The sequence below is a fragment of the Chiloscyllium plagiosum genome, unplaced genomic scaffold (assembly GCF_037043375.1).
Source record: "Chiloscyllium plagiosum isolate Xiang-an unplaced genomic scaffold, Cpla_swu_hap1 HiC_scaffold_4, whole genome shotgun sequence".
Taxonomy (NCBI): Eukaryota; Metazoa; Chordata; class Chondrichthyes; order Orectolobiformes; family Hemiscylliidae; genus Chiloscyllium; species Chiloscyllium plagiosum.
The window spans coordinates 151,228,913-151,244,284 of NW_028270142.1; the positions used below are offsets into that span (position 1 = coordinate 151,228,913).

Here is a 15,372-nt window from a genome sequence, read left to right on the forward strand (position 1 = left end):
CCTTTCGTCCCCTGGCTAGGCGACATCATCAGTGCTTGGGAGCCTCCTGCGAAGCGTTTCTTTGATGTTTCCTCCAGTGTTTATAGTGGTCTGTCCCTGCCGCTTCCGGTTGTCAGTTTCAGCTGTCCGCTGTAGTGGTTGGTATATTGGGTCCAGGTCGATGTGTTTGTTGATGGAGTTTGTGGATGAATGCCATGCCTCTAGGAATTCCCTAGCTGTTCTCTGTCTGGCTTGCCCTATGATAGTAGTGTTGTCCCAGTCAAATTCATGTTGCTTGTTGTCTGAGTGTGTGGCTACTAAGGATAGCTGGTCGTGTCGTTTCGTGGCTAGTTGATGTTCATGTATGCGGATTGTTAGCTGTCTTCCTGTTTGTCCTATATAGTGTTTCTCTCGATTCACGAGAGAAGAAGGAAAGGATAGCCAACTCCCATTCCTAGACGTGATGGTACAGAGAACACCGAACAGAGAATTCACTACAAGGGTATACAGGAAAGCCACACACACAGACCAAGTCCTAAACTATGAAAGTAACCACCCCAACACATACAAACGAAGCTGCATCAGGACACTATTCAAAAGGGCCACAACACACTGCAGTACACCAGAACTGCATAAAGAAGAAGAGGAACACCTATACAAGGTATTCGCCAAAAACGATACCCGCGCAACTTCATCAACAGATGCCTAAGAGAAAGACACGGAACGAGGACATACCACAACCAAAAGGACTAGCCACACTACCATACATCAGGAGCATCTCGGAACTGACAGCCAGATTACTGCGACCCCTAGGACTCATAACGGCAGACAAACCAACAGCCACGCTCAGACAACAACTCACCAGAACAAAGTACCCGATACCCAACATGAGCAAAACTAACGTAGTCTACAAAATACCATGCAAGGACTGCACAAAACACTATATAGGACAAACAGGAAGACAGCTAACAATCCGCATACATGAACATCAACTAGCCACGAAACGACACGACCAGCTTTCCTTAGTAGCCACACACGCAGACAACAAGCAACATGAATTCGACTGGGACAACACTACTATCATAGGGCAAGCCAGACAGAGAACAGTGAAGGAATTCCTAGAGGCATGGCATTCATCCACAAACTCCATCAACAAACACATCGACCTGGACCCAATATACCAACCACTACAGCGGACAGCTGAAACTGACAACCGGAAGCGGCAGGGACAGACCACTATAAACACCGGAGGAAACATCAAAGAAGCGCTTCGCAGGAGGCTCCCAAGCACTGATGATGTCGCCTAGCCAGGGGACGAAACGTTTGCAACAAAAACTTCCAGCTCAGCGAACAGAACCACAGCAACGAGCACCCGAGCTACAAATCTTCGCACAAACTTTGAAGATAGAAGTTTACAAAATTATGACGATGTGGAGAGATGGATAGTTGGACTCTTTCTTCCCAGGGTAGAAATATCAATTACTTAGGGGACATAGGTTTAAGGTAAAGGAGGGTAAGTTAAAAGGAGATGTGAGAAGAAAGTTCATTTACACAGAGGGTGGTTCATGAAGGAATGTGCAGCCAGAGAAGGTGATGGATATGGATACAGTAGAAACATTTAAAAGATTCATGTACAGACATAGAAGAGGGAGATATGGACTGCATAGTAGCACAAGGTTTTCAATTAGAAAGGCATTATGTGCCAGTGCAATATTGTCGGGCTGAAGGGCCTGTTCCTGTGCTGTATTGTTCTTTGTTATAACTCTTGAGTAGAATCATTTCTCCTCATCTCAGTCCTAAGTGGCATTTCCCCTTATTTTAGAATTATGTTCCCTGGTTCTAGACTCCCCAACCAGGTGAAATATCTTACCTGAATCCATCCTGTCTGTCCCTTTAAGTATCTTATTGATTTCAATGAGATCACCTCTCATTCTTTGAAACACTAGAAAATGTAGACTCAATTTATCCCAATCTCTTCCTGGGACAGTCCTGCCACCCTAGAAACATGTCTGCTGAACCTTCATTGCACTCCTCTATGATAATAATATCTTTCTCACAGTGGCACAGTGGTTAGCACTGCTGCCTCACAGCGCCAGAGACCCGGGTTCAATTCCCGCCTCAGGCGACTGACTGTGTGGAGTTTGCACGTTCTCCCCGTGTCTGTGTGGGTTTCCTCCGGGTGCTCCGGTTTCCTCCCACAGTCCAAAAGATGTGCAGGGTCAGGTGAATTGGCCATACTAAATTGCCCATAGTGTTAGGTAAAGGGTAAACGTAGGGGTATGGGTGGGTTGGTGTGGATTTATTGGGCCGAAGGGCCTGTTTCCACACTGTAATCTAATCTAATCTAAAACTGCAAATACTAATTACTCTTAAGAAAGTGATGGCAAGATGCTTCTTGAAGCTTGGGTACGAGAATTTCTCTATATTACTTTAAGTGCAAGTAATGGCGTGGTGGTTCAGTGATTAGCACTGCTATCTCACAGCGCCAGGGGCCCAGGTTCAATTGAGGAGAAAGTGAGGTCTGCAGATGCTGGAGATCAGAGCTGGAAATGTGTTGCTGGAAAAGCGCAGCAGGTCAGACAGCATCCAGGGAACAGGGGAATCGACGTTTCGGGCATAAGCCCTTCTTCAGGAAGAAGGGCTTATGCCCGAAACGTCGATTCTCCTGTTCCCTGGATGCTGTCTGACCTGCTGCACTTTTCCAGCAACACATTTCCAGCCCAGGTTCAATTCCACGCTGTGTGAAGTTTGCGTATTCTCCCCATTTCTGCATGGGTGCTCTGGGTGCTCCTGTTTCCTCTCACAGTCCAAAGATGTGCAAGTTAGGTGGATTGACCATGGGAAATGCAGGGTTACCCAGGGATAGGGAAATTGGGGAGGGATGCTCTTCAGTGGGCTGGTGCAGACCTGATGGGGTCATTGCCCTGTTTCTGCACTGTATGGACTCTATGCAGGGATGGGTAATAAATGTTGGCCTAGCCATTGATGTTTACATCTTACAAAGACTCCAAAGTCCAGAACACTTCAACTGAACAACACTTAGAGGATGCACTGAGGATGGCAAGAGCACGCAATGTACTCTGAGTGTGGAATTTCAATGTCCACTACCAAGAGTGGCTTGGCAGCAGTACTACTGACAGAGCTGATTGCGTCCTAAAGGATAAAGCTAACAGACTAGGTCTGTGGCAGGTGGTGAGGGAACCAACAAGAGGGAAAAACATACCTGACCTCAGCCTTACCAATCTGCCAGCTGCAGATGTATCTGTCCATGACAATATCAGTAACAATGACATTTGCACACTCCTTGTGGAGACAAAATCCTGACTTCACATTGACAAAACCCTCCATCTTGTTGCGTGGCACAATCACCATGCTAAATGGGATAGACTTTGAATAGATCTAGCAACTCAATACTAGGCACCCATGAGACACTGTGAGCCATCAACAGCAGCAGAATTGTACTCCAGCATAATCTGTAACCTCATGGACCACTCAACCATTACCAACAAGCCAGGGGATCAACCCTGGTTCAAAGGAGAGTGCGGGGGGTATGCCAGGAGCAGCACCAGGCATACCTGAAGATGAGATGTCAACCTGGTGAAGACACCAAACAGGACTACTTGTGTGCCAAACGGCACAAATGTTGATGGACAATTAAACAATTTATTGGAGGAGGAGGAGGCTCCATAAACATTCCCATCCTCAATGATGGAAGAGCCCAGCATATCAGTGCAAAAGATAAGGCTGAAGCTTTCGCAGCAATCTTCAGTCTGAAGATGATCCATCTCAGCCTCCGGCAGTGGTCCCCAGCATCACTGATACCAGCCTTTAGCCAATTCGATTCACTCCACATTATATCAAGAAATAGTTGGAGGCACTGGATACTGCAAAAGCTTTGGGCCCTGACAACGTTTTGACAATAGCACTGAAGACTTGTGCTTTGGAACCTGTGGCTCCCCTGGACAAGTTGTTCCATACAGTTACAGTTACTGGCATCTACCCAACAATGTGGAAAATTGCCCAGGTATGTCCTGTACATAAAAAGCAGGACAGATCCAACCCAGCCAATTACTGTCCCACTAGTCTACTCTCGATCATCAGTAAAGTGATGGAAGGTGTCATCAACAGTGCTATCAAGCAGCACCTGCTCAGCAATAACCTGCTCAGTGACACCCAGTTTGGGTTCCACCAGGTCCCCTCTGCTCCTGACCTCATTACAGCCTTGGTGCAAACATGGACAAAAGAGCTGCATTCCAGAGATGAGGTGAGAATGACAGCCCTTGACATCAATGCTGCATTTGACCGAGTGTGGCAAAACTGGAATCAATGGGTATTGGGGGGCCAACTCTCTAGTGATTGGAGTCATACCTAACACACAGGAAGATGGTTGTGGTTGTTGGAGGTCAGTTATCTCAGCTCCAGGACAACTCTGCAAGAGTTCTTCAGGGTCGTGTCCTAGACCCAACCATCTTCAGCTGCTTCATCAATGACCTTCTCTTCATCATAAGGTCAGAAGTAGGGATGTTCCCTGATGATTGCACAATGCTCAGCGCCATTTGTGACTCCTCAGATACTGAAGCAGTCCGTGTTCAAATGCAACAAGATTTGGACAATATCTAGGTTTGAGCTAACAAGTGGCAAGTAACATTCACGCCACACAAATGCCAGGCTATGGCCAGCACCAATAAGAGACAATCTAACCACCACCTCTTGACATTCAGTAGTGTTACCATCACTGAATCCCCCACTATCAACTTTCTAGGAGTTATCATTGACCAGAAATTTAACTGGACTCATCACATTATCACAGCAGTTACAAGAGCAGGTCAGAGGCTAGGAGTACAGCAGCAAGTAATACACCTTCTTGCTCCCGAAAGCCTGTCCACTATCTGCAAGGTACAAGTCAGGAGTGGGATGGAATACTCCCCACTTGCCTGGATGAGTGCAGCCCCAACAACACTCAAGAAGCTTGACACCATCCAGGATAAAGCAGCCCATTTGATTGGTACCCCATCCACAAATATCCCCTCCCTTCACCACTGCACTGTGCACTATCTACAAGATGCACTGCAGACATTCACCAAAGATCCTCAGACAGCACCTTCCAAATCTACAACCACTTCTATCTAGAAGGACAAAGGCAGCAGGTACATGGGGACACCACCCCTTGCAAATTCCCCTTCAAGCCACTTACCATCCTGACTTGGAAATATAGCCGTTCACTGTTGTTGGATCAAAATCCTGGAATTCCCTTCCTTATGGCATGATGGATCAACCTACAGCAGGCGGACTGCAGCGGTTCTAGAAGGCAGCTCACCACCATCTCTCAAGGACAATTAGGAACGGGCAATAAATGCTGCACAGCCAGCGACACCCACATCCTACTAAAAAAATACATTTTAAAAAAGCCTAACTATTTATAAATTTCCAAAATGATGTATTTGCATTTGTTTCTGGCTGGCTTTGAACAGAACTAGTCAGTATGCGTTTTAAAATGTCTCTGTCAATACTGTCCTGTTGCCTTTCAGTGATTTGCCAACACAATCAGCTCCAAACTGATCACCACAAATTAAAATTCTGCAGTTTTGAGTTACATGTAATTCCAGATTGTGTCACGATTGATTGCTGAATGGTTGGTTGTTATTGTTGAACAGCTCCTACAGGATGGGATTTGTGTATCTCCTGAGGAATGTCACTGCTCTTTACTGAGCTCCACAATGCCCTGGATCACCAATATCTCAAAGGAGGGTCAACACAGGAATTACACAGCAGGAACTATAATACGTCACCGGTGCAGCACATGGTGAGTATTCAGTCTGAATGACTGGGAGTCAGCAATAGAAAAATCTTCAAAAGATTGTAGTGGGGGTCTGAGAAAAAAATTCAAACAATAATTTGATTTCAGATAGTCAATATGGTTTCGTCAAGGGCAGGTCGTGTCTCACAAACCTGATTGAGTTTTTTGAGAAAGTGACCAAGCATGTAGATGAGGGTAGGGCAGTTGACGTGGTATACATGGACTTCAGTAAAGCCTTTGATAAGGTTCCACATGGTAGGCTGTTGGAGAAAATGCAGAGGCATGGGATCGAGGGTGATTTATCAATTTGGATTAGAAACTGGCTTTCTGGAAGAAGGCAGCGAGTGGTGGTTGATGGAAAATATTCAGCCTGGAGTCTGGTTACTAGTGGTGTGCCACAAGGGTCTGTTTTGCGACCACTGCTGTTTGTCATTTTTATAAATGACTTAGACGCAGACATAGGCGGATGGATTAGTAAATTTGCAGACGACACTAAAGTCGGTGGAGTCGTGGTCAGTGTGGAAGAATGTTACAGGTTGCAGGGGGACTTGGATAAACTGCAGAATTAGGCTGAGAGGTGGCAAATGGAGTTCAATGCAGCTAAATGTGAGGTAATGCACTTTGGGAAGAATAACAGGAAGGCAGAGTACTGGGTCAATGGAAAGATTTTTGGTAGTGTGGATGTGCAGAGGGATCTTGGAGTCCATGTACATAGATCCCTGAAAGTTGCCACCCAGGTGGTTTGTGCTGTTAAGAAGGCATGTGTGTTAGGTTTCATTGGCAGAGGGATTGAGTTCCAGAGCCGTAATGTCATGCTGCAACTATATAAAACGCTAGTGCGGCCGCACTTGGAATATTGTGTACAGTTCTGGTTGCCATATTTCGGAAAAGGTGCAGAGGAGATTTACCAGGCTGTTGCCTGGTCTGGAGGGAAGGTCTTATGAGGAAAGGCTGAGAGACTTGGGTCTGTTCTCATTGGAAAGAAGAAGGCTAAGAGAGGATTTGATAGAGACATACAAGATGATCAGAGGATTAGTTCGGGTAGACAGTGAAAGTCTTTTTCCTAAGGTGATGACGTCAGCTTGTACGAGGGGGCATAGCTACAAATTGAGGAGTGATAGATTTAAGACAGATGTCAAGAGGCAGGTTCTTTACGCAGAGAGTGGTAAGGGTGTGGAATGCCCTACCTGCTAATGTAGTCAACTCAGCCACATTAGGGAGATTTAAACAATCCTTAAATAAGCAGATGGATGATTTTGGGATAATGTAGGGGAACGAGCTGAGAATAGTTCACAGCTCGGTGCAACATCAAGGGCTGAAGGGCCTGTTCTGTGCTGTATTGTTCTATGTTCTATGTGTTATCTCATCCATTCCCTCACTGAGATCGTCTTAGATTCCACATTGTACCCAGTGCTCTGATCCCAGTTAATGCTATTACTGGAAAAGTCCACTTCCTGGCTGAATTTGGCTTGATAAATTTGACTGGTAGTGTACCACAGTGATCAGCACTAAGACCCAGCTATTCACAGCATATATTAATGGTTTAGATGAGGAAACTCAATGTATTATCTCCAATTTTGCAGATGACACAAAGGAGGATCAGCTGCGGGGAGGATGCAGAATGTTTGTGTGATTTGGACAAGTTGACAGAGGAGGGATAGAGGGGAATGCATGGCAGAAGAAGTGTAATGTAGATAAATGTGAGGTTATCCATTTTGATAACGAAACAGGAAAGCAGATTATTATCTGAATGGTGTAGACTAAGAAAGGGAGAGGTATTGCAATAGCTGGGTGTCCTTGTACACCAGTCTCTGAGGGTGCACCAGGCAGTGAAGGAGACAAATTGGCTTTCATTTTCAAGTAGGGGAGCAGAGATGCAATTATGCAGGGTCAAGGTGAGACCACACTTGGGATATTGTGTGCAGTTCTGGTCTCCTTTATCTGTAAATGATGTTTTGTTTATTGAGAATGATTCCCGGGGTTGCAAGACTGACATACAAAGAAAGACAAGAGAGAGAGAAAATTGGTGTATCCTCTGGATCACCACGTCTCAGATGAGGGAAGAGGTTAAGAAAGAGAGTTCTTTATGATAACCTCAACCAGTGTAGGAACTGAATCCATGTTGCTGGTGTCACTCTACATCAAAAAACAAGGGTTCAAGAAACTGAGGGATGCAGTAAAATGTAGATAAATGTGATGTTATCCATTTTGATAGCAAATAAAAAAGGCAGTTTATTATCTGAATGGTGATAGATTGGGAAAGGGGGAGTTGTAACAAGACCTGGGTGTCCTTGTACAAAAGTCACTGAAGGTAAGCATGCAGATACAGTAGGCAGTGAAGAAGGCAAATGGTACATTGTCCTTCTTAACAAGAGGATTTGAGTACAGGAGCAGGGATGTTTTGCTGCAATTATACAGACCCTTGGTGAGACCAGACCTGAGGTGTTGTTTTCAGTTTTGGTCTCCTTATCTGAGGATAAATGTTCTGATAATGGAGCGAGTACAACAAAGGTTTCCCAGACTGATTCCTGGGATGGCAGGACTGATGTTTGAAGAGAGACTGAAACAAGATTATATTCATAGGAGTTTAGAAGACTGAGGGAAGATGTTATAGAAACCTGTAAAAATCCAACAGGACTAGATAGACTAGATGCAGGAAGGGTGTTCCTGATGTGGCTGAGTATAGAACCAGCAGTCACAGTCTAAGAAAATGGGTTAGGCCATTTAGGCCTGAGATGAGGAGAAATGTCTTCATCCAGAGAGTGGGGGAGTTAAGCCTGTGGAATTCTTTACCACAGAAATATTGAATGTTTTCAAGAAGGAGTTAGATATAGTACTTCTGGCTAAGGGATCAAAGGGCATGGGGAGAAAGCAGGAACAGGAGACTGAGTTGGATGGTCAGCCATGTTCATACTGAATAGCAGAACAGGTTCATAGGGCTGAATGGCCTTATGCTGCTCCTATTTCTGATGATTCTAAATGTTGCTGATGAGGCAGAGTTAGACAACCAAGTAGGCAGTAAGGAGGACACAAAAAGGAAATCCAAGGTGCGGGAAGTGGTCAGCAAGTTAGAGTTGAAGCAGCAGACCAGATATGACTGTGTTGATTGATGGAGCACGGCTGAGGATCAGATAACTGATTCCTGTTTTCATGTAGTATGCTTTTTTTCTACAAACTGGTAAAATAGTAACTGCTGGTGTACAATAGATGGACTGAATGAATGGTTTCAGTATTGTAACTGTATCATTCTGGTATTATACCACAACATCCACTCCGAAAGCTAGTGCTTCCAAATAAACCTGTTGGACTATAACCTGATATTGTGTGATTTTTAACTTTGTACAACCCAGTCCAACACCGGCATCTCCAAATTATTCTAACCCTGAGTTCCATCCTGATGGAGTGGTTGCTACGAACATTACAGTTTCTCTCAATTCTATTGTGTTTTACTATTTGAATATTTTTTATTACAGTGTTTGTCAGAGGGGACTTTTCCATTGTTCCGAATCAGATTGCGAAGGTAATAAACTACCTAAAAAATATTCACTCCCGCCACTCTGTCACCCGTCATTCCCATCACTTCCATTCTCCCCATTCTCCATTACCCCACCCCACCCCTACCTCTCCCACTCCAAGCTCTATTACCCCATCCCTTCATTCTCCCCGTCTCTGTTACCCCACCCCGTAATCAGTCTCTGTCACCTCCACCCAATCACTCAGCCCCCCTCTCCAATCCCTCACTCTCAGTCACCCACTCCTTTCCCCCACTCTCCATCACCCCTCCTTCCCCCCACTGTCTATCTCCTTGCCCTTTCCCACCCCCACTCTGTCAACCCCACCTCATTGCTCTCAGTTCCCAACCCTGCTGACTCACACTGATATTACTGCCCTTCTTTTAATCTTAGAATGTCCTGATGGTGAAATTTGGAATCAAGGGACAGCGGATTATCTGAGCTGTGAGCGATCATGTCAGGACGTTTACTCTGTGACTGCACCAAGCTGTCGTTTTGACGAGAGAGGCTGTGTGTGTGAGGTTGGGAAATACAGGAACAGCTCAGGACACTGTGTCACTGCAGCTTATTGCGAGTGTATCGTCAAAGATCACATCTACCCGGTGAGTGGCAGAGACAGCAGTTAGTGCCCAGTCTAACTGCACAGGCTCCCATCAGAGACCAAAAGCTGCTCATTGGCCTGCAACTAATTAGTGCATGACTACACAATGTGGGCAAGATGATCTCAGTCAAACCCAAAGGCAAGGCTGAGATATCAGGGGCTGAGAGTTGAATTGGGGAACTCGTGTTTATTTAGCATCATTCATGTAGGGGACAGCTCAAGGTGTATCAAAGGAGCAACAAATTGTTTAAAGACCTATTAGTAAGGGAAGGAGGTGTGGAGATGGGATTCCAGAGTAAGGAAGTAATAACAAGACATTTGAAAAGTCAAAATACAATCTCAGAGTCAGCATGGTTTTATGGAAGGTAAGTTGTGTTTGACTAGAAAGCAAATAGAGTGTGTATAAATGGGGTTTTATTGGTCATCAAGATACAACTAGTGGGGTGACAAAGAGTTCAGCCCTTGGGCTGAAAAGTGTGGTGCTGGAAAAACACAGCAGGCCAGGCAGCATCCGAGGAGCAGGAGAATCGACGTTACGGGCAATAAGCCCTTCTCAGAAGGGCATAAGTCCTTCCTGAAGAAGGGCTTATGCCCGTAACGTCGATTCTCCTGCTCCTCGGATGCTGCCTGGCCTGCTGTGCTTTTCCAGCACCACACTTTTCAACTCTGGTCTCCAGCATCTGCAGTCCTCACTTTTTCCTTCAGTCCTTGGGCCCCAACTATTTACAATCGATATTTATGACTTGGGTGCAGAGATAATAATTTGCAGATGACACTGAAATAGATGGGAAAGTAAGTTGCAATGAAGAAATAAGAAATTTATAGATGGATATGGATAGGTTAGATGCCCAAGTCAAACTTTAACCGATGATGTTTAACATGGATAGGTGCGAGATTTTCTATTTTGTTCAGGAGAATAGAAAGACAACTTGTTATCTAAATTGAGAGAAACTTCAGAGTGCTTTGGTGCAGAGGGATCTGGGTGTCTGTGTATAAGAGTCACAGAAAACTAGTCTACAAATACAGCAGATAATAAGCAAGACAAAGAGAATTCCGGCATTTATTGCTAAAAGGATAATAGTGGGTAAGTGTTGCTGCAACTGTACAAGACATTAATGAGCCCATACCTCGGGTATCACGTAACATTTTAGTCCACTTACTTAAGGAGGGATGTAGTTGCATTGGAGGTATTGTTTAAAAAATCATTCCCAAAAAGAGGATGTCATTTGCTAGACCAGCATTTATTACCCATCCCTAGTTGCTCAGAGGGCTGCTAAGAGTCAACCACATTGCTGTGGGTCTGGATTGTCATGTAGTCTAGACCAGGTAATGATGGCAATTTCCTTTCCTAAAGGACATTAGTGACCCAGATGGGGTTTTTTTATGACAATAGGCATGATCATCATTAGACTCTCAATTCTAGATTTTTAAAAATACCCAAATTCCCCCATTGGCAGGGCAGGATTTGAACCCTGGGTCCTGGGAACATTATCTAGGTTTCTGGATTAACAGTCCAGTGATAGTACCACTAGGCCATTTCCTCCCCCTTAAGAAGAGTTTCACTAGATCGATTCCAAAGATGAGACATTTGTCTTGTGATTTTAGAGAAGATTTGTAGCTCAGGTTGAGGTTCAGTTTGTAAGTTTGCTTGCTGAACTAACAGGTTTGTCCTTAGATGTTTCATCACCGTGCTGGGTAACATCAACAGTGAAGCACTGGTGTCCTGTTCTGCTTTCTTTTTGTGTCTCTTTAGTCTGTTAAGGTGAGTGATATCATTTCTGTTGTGTCTTCTAGTTTGGGTTTGTTATTTAAGAATCAGCAGACTATGCTTCTCAGGTACCCGTTGTTCTTGAATACTCTGTATAGGTATTTTTCTTCTGCTGCTCATAGTTCGTGTGTGCTGCAGTGTGTTGTGGCCCATTTAAATAATGTCTTGATGCAGCTCTGTTTGTGGGTGTTGGGATGATTGCTCCTGTAGTTGAGTATCTGGTCTGTGTGTGTTGCTTTCCTGTAGACGCGGTCTACAGTTCTCCATTGACTGTTCGTTTCGCTATGATATCTAGGAAGGGTTATTTTTCTCCTTGGTGAATTTTATACCAGTAAGGGTGTTGTTGATGATGTTGTAGGTTTCCCCTAATTTGTTCTGTTTCGTGATGCCAAAGGTGTCATCACATAGTGAACCCAAAGTTTGGGTTGGATTATAGGGAGGGCTGTTTGTTCGAGTCTCTGCATTACTGCTTCTGCTACAAATCCTGTATTGGTGATCCTATGGGTATACCATTGATTTGTTTGTAGGTCATGTCATTGAAGGTGAAGTGGGAAGTGAGGCACCAGGTTACTAGCCTTAGGATGCTTTCCTCACTGATGGAGATGGTGCTGTCTAGTGTTTGTGTCCTTGGTTCGTCTAGTAGTGAGGTCAGTGTTTCTTTGGCCAGGGTGATGTTAATTAATGTGAATAGCACCATTACGTTGAAGCAGACCATAACCTCGTCCTCTTCTATCTTTTTGTCTTTGATGTTCAGGAATTCTTGGGTGGAATGGATGGAGTGGCATGAGTCTTCTATTAGGTATTTCAGCTTACAGTCAAGTTCCTTTGCTAGTCTGTATGTTCCAGGAAGTGAGACTATGAGTCTGAGGGGGCACCCCTGCTTTGTGTACCTTCGATAATCTATAGAAACAGGCATGTTGGTTCCATCAGGTTTCATTCCTTGGAGATCTAACTTGTTCATTTCACCTGATTTGTGGAGTTTCTTCAGTGATGCTGTGATATGGGTGTCTAGCTCTGGAGTTGGTTCCATCGCCACCTATTGGTAGGTGTCGGTATCTGTGAGCAGGGAGTTTGCCTTTTCAATGTACTGTGTTCTGTTTAGGATGACGGTCATGTGCCCTTTGTCTGCAGGTAGGATTACAATACTTGTGTCGTTTCTGAGTCCTTCTAGGGCTTTCCTTTCTTGTGTATTGAGGGTGTTCCCTTCTTTCTTTCTGCTTAGTGTTGGTGCTACTGTCTGTTTGACAGTCTGTCTGATTGTCTGTCTGGCTGAGTTTCTTCCGTAAGTCCGTTGTCTTTCAGGGAGAAAGTGAGGTCTGCAGATGCTGGAGATCAAAGTTGAAACTTTATTGCTGGAACAGCACAGCAGGTCAGGCAGCATCCAGGGAACAGGGCCTGAAGAAGGGCCTGTGCCCGAAACGTCGAATCTCCTGTTCTCTGGATGCTGCCTGACCTGCTGTGCTGTTCCAGCAATAAAGTTTCAACGTTGTCTTTCAGGGTTGATTCCAGTGCTGTTAGGAAGTCCTTTTTGTCCATGTCTCAGCAGTTGTAGGGTCCTTCCTACTAGGATGGCTTTTTTCCAGTCTAACAGTTTCTTAATCCAAACTTCTGAATTGTCTGTGTTATTCTTTTGTGCAAGCTTGTCCAGTTTTTCTTGTAGGGATAGTTTTTTTAATTTGTCTTGACCTGCTGTTGTTTGATGCTGATGGTTCGTTCTAACATACGTGTTCATTCCTGGTCAGTTGTCTTAGTGTACAAAGAGTTTTGGCGTGAAATTTGCCTTTTGTATTTGTGGAGTCGGTTGTGGGCATCATTAATAATTTCTTGCAATATTCTGCAGCCATTTTGTTCTGCTATTCTTCTAGCTTGTGGCTAGTGTGATAAACACTACATTGGACAGGCAGGCAGAAAACTAGCCACCAAAAGACATGACCAACCTTACACATAGACGAAGAAGGACACCATGTCAACTGAGACAACACATCCATCCCAGGACAGGCTAAACAGAGACACGCATGAGAATTCCTAGAGGTCTGGCATTTGAACCAGAACTCCATCAATAAACACATCAATTTGGACCCCATTTACCACCCTCTGAGAAAAAGAACCAGAAATGACATCACCCACCTTAACAGACCAAAACACATAAATAGAAAGCAGAACATAACACCAGCGCTTCACTGATGATGTTACCTAGCAAGGGGACGAAGAGTCTGAGAACTAACCTACCAGCTCAGCCAGTAAACTTACAACTTGAACATTTGTCTTATGAAGAGGGATTGAGCAGTTTCAGCCAATACTCTCTGGTTTAGAAGAATGAGAATAAATCCAGTTGAGTTATGTAAGATGATTAAGGGAATTGACAGAATTGATGTATAAAGGGTGTCGGGCAATCTAGAATGAAAGGTCATAGTTTAAAGATATGGGCAAGCAGATTTAAAACTGAGATCAAGAAAAATGACTTTTCTCAAACGGTCATCAATTGCAGAATTGTTTCCCCCAAGTACCGTGGATGCTGGACATGGAGTAAACTTATGGGTCAGACAGACAGATTTTTAATCAGTAATGGGTCAAAGGAATATGGAGAACAGGTAGGAAAGTGAGTTGAGTCTGAGGTCAGATTAGCCATGATTGTTTGAAATAGTGGAGCAGGCTTAAGGGGCTGAATTGCCTACTCTGCTTCTAGTTCTATCTTCATAGATAGAAGCAGAATTTGAGCTTTCAACCCATTGAATATGCTCCACCATTCAATTATGGCTGATATATTTCTCAACCACATTTTGCTGCCTTCTCCCCTTAACCAGTGGTCCCCTTGATACTTAAGAGCCTGTTTATCTCTGTCTTAAATATGCTCAATGACTTGACATCCACAGCCTTCTGCACCAATGAGTTCCACAGATTTACCAATCTCCTGGCTGAAGGAATTCCACCTCATCTCAGTTCTAAAAGATCCTCTCATCATTCTGAGGCTGTGCCCTCGGTTTCTAGTCTCTCCTACATGTGGAAACATCTTCTTCACATGGACTCTATCTCAGCCTCTCAGCATTCTGTAAGTTTCAACCAGATTCCTTTTATCCTTTTAAAGTCCATTGAGTGCAGACCCAGACACCTCAACCACTCTTCATAAGACAAGCTCTTCATTCCCAGGATCATTCTTCTAACCCTCCTTTGCACCTCTTCCAAAGTCAGCACGTCCTTCATTAAATATGGGGCCCAAAACACTTCGTATTCCAAATGCAGTCTGACTAGAGCCTTACACAGCCTCAGCAGTCCATCCCTATAGAGTTTGTCCAGGATCCTCATGAAATGAATGCTAACATTGCATTTGCCTTCTTAACTGCCAACTGAACCAACATATTGACCTTCAGAGAATCCTGAAGTAGGACTTCTAAGTCCCTTTGCACTTCAGATTTTCAAAGCCTTTCCTTGTTTAGAAATTAACATATTTTTCCTGCCATCTACATAATTTTACACTTTCCTGCATTGTATTGCATATGCCACTTCTTTGCCTTCTCTCCTAGCCTGTCCAACTCCTCCTGCAGCCACTTTCTCAAGACTCACTATCCCACCACATTTGTGTCTTCTGTAAACTGAGCAACATTGCCCTCAGTCCTTTCATCCAAATCATTAATGTGTAATGTGAATAGTTGTGATCCCAACACTGATACCCGAACACCTGCCATCCTGAAAATAGTCCTTTTATCCCTACTCTCTG

The 15,372-nt window shown here is 44.3% G+C and overlaps 1 protein-coding gene across 1 annotated transcript in view; it reads left to right on the top strand.

Annotated features, from left to right (window-relative positions):
- The window catches only part of LOC122548771 (SCO-spondin-like), a 130,753-nt gene that overhangs the window by 76,242 nt on the left and 39,139 nt on the right, over nucleotides 1–15,372 (top strand). The window contains exons 7-9 of the mRNA XM_087986793.1: nucleotides 5,634–5,782; nucleotides 9,250–9,296; nucleotides 9,682–9,890. Coding sequence (XP_087842919.1) covers nucleotides 5,634–5,782; nucleotides 9,250–9,296; nucleotides 9,682–9,890 — 405 coding nt within the window. The remainder of the gene's footprint in view (nucleotides 1–5,633; nucleotides 5,783–9,249; nucleotides 9,297–9,681; nucleotides 9,891–15,372) is intronic.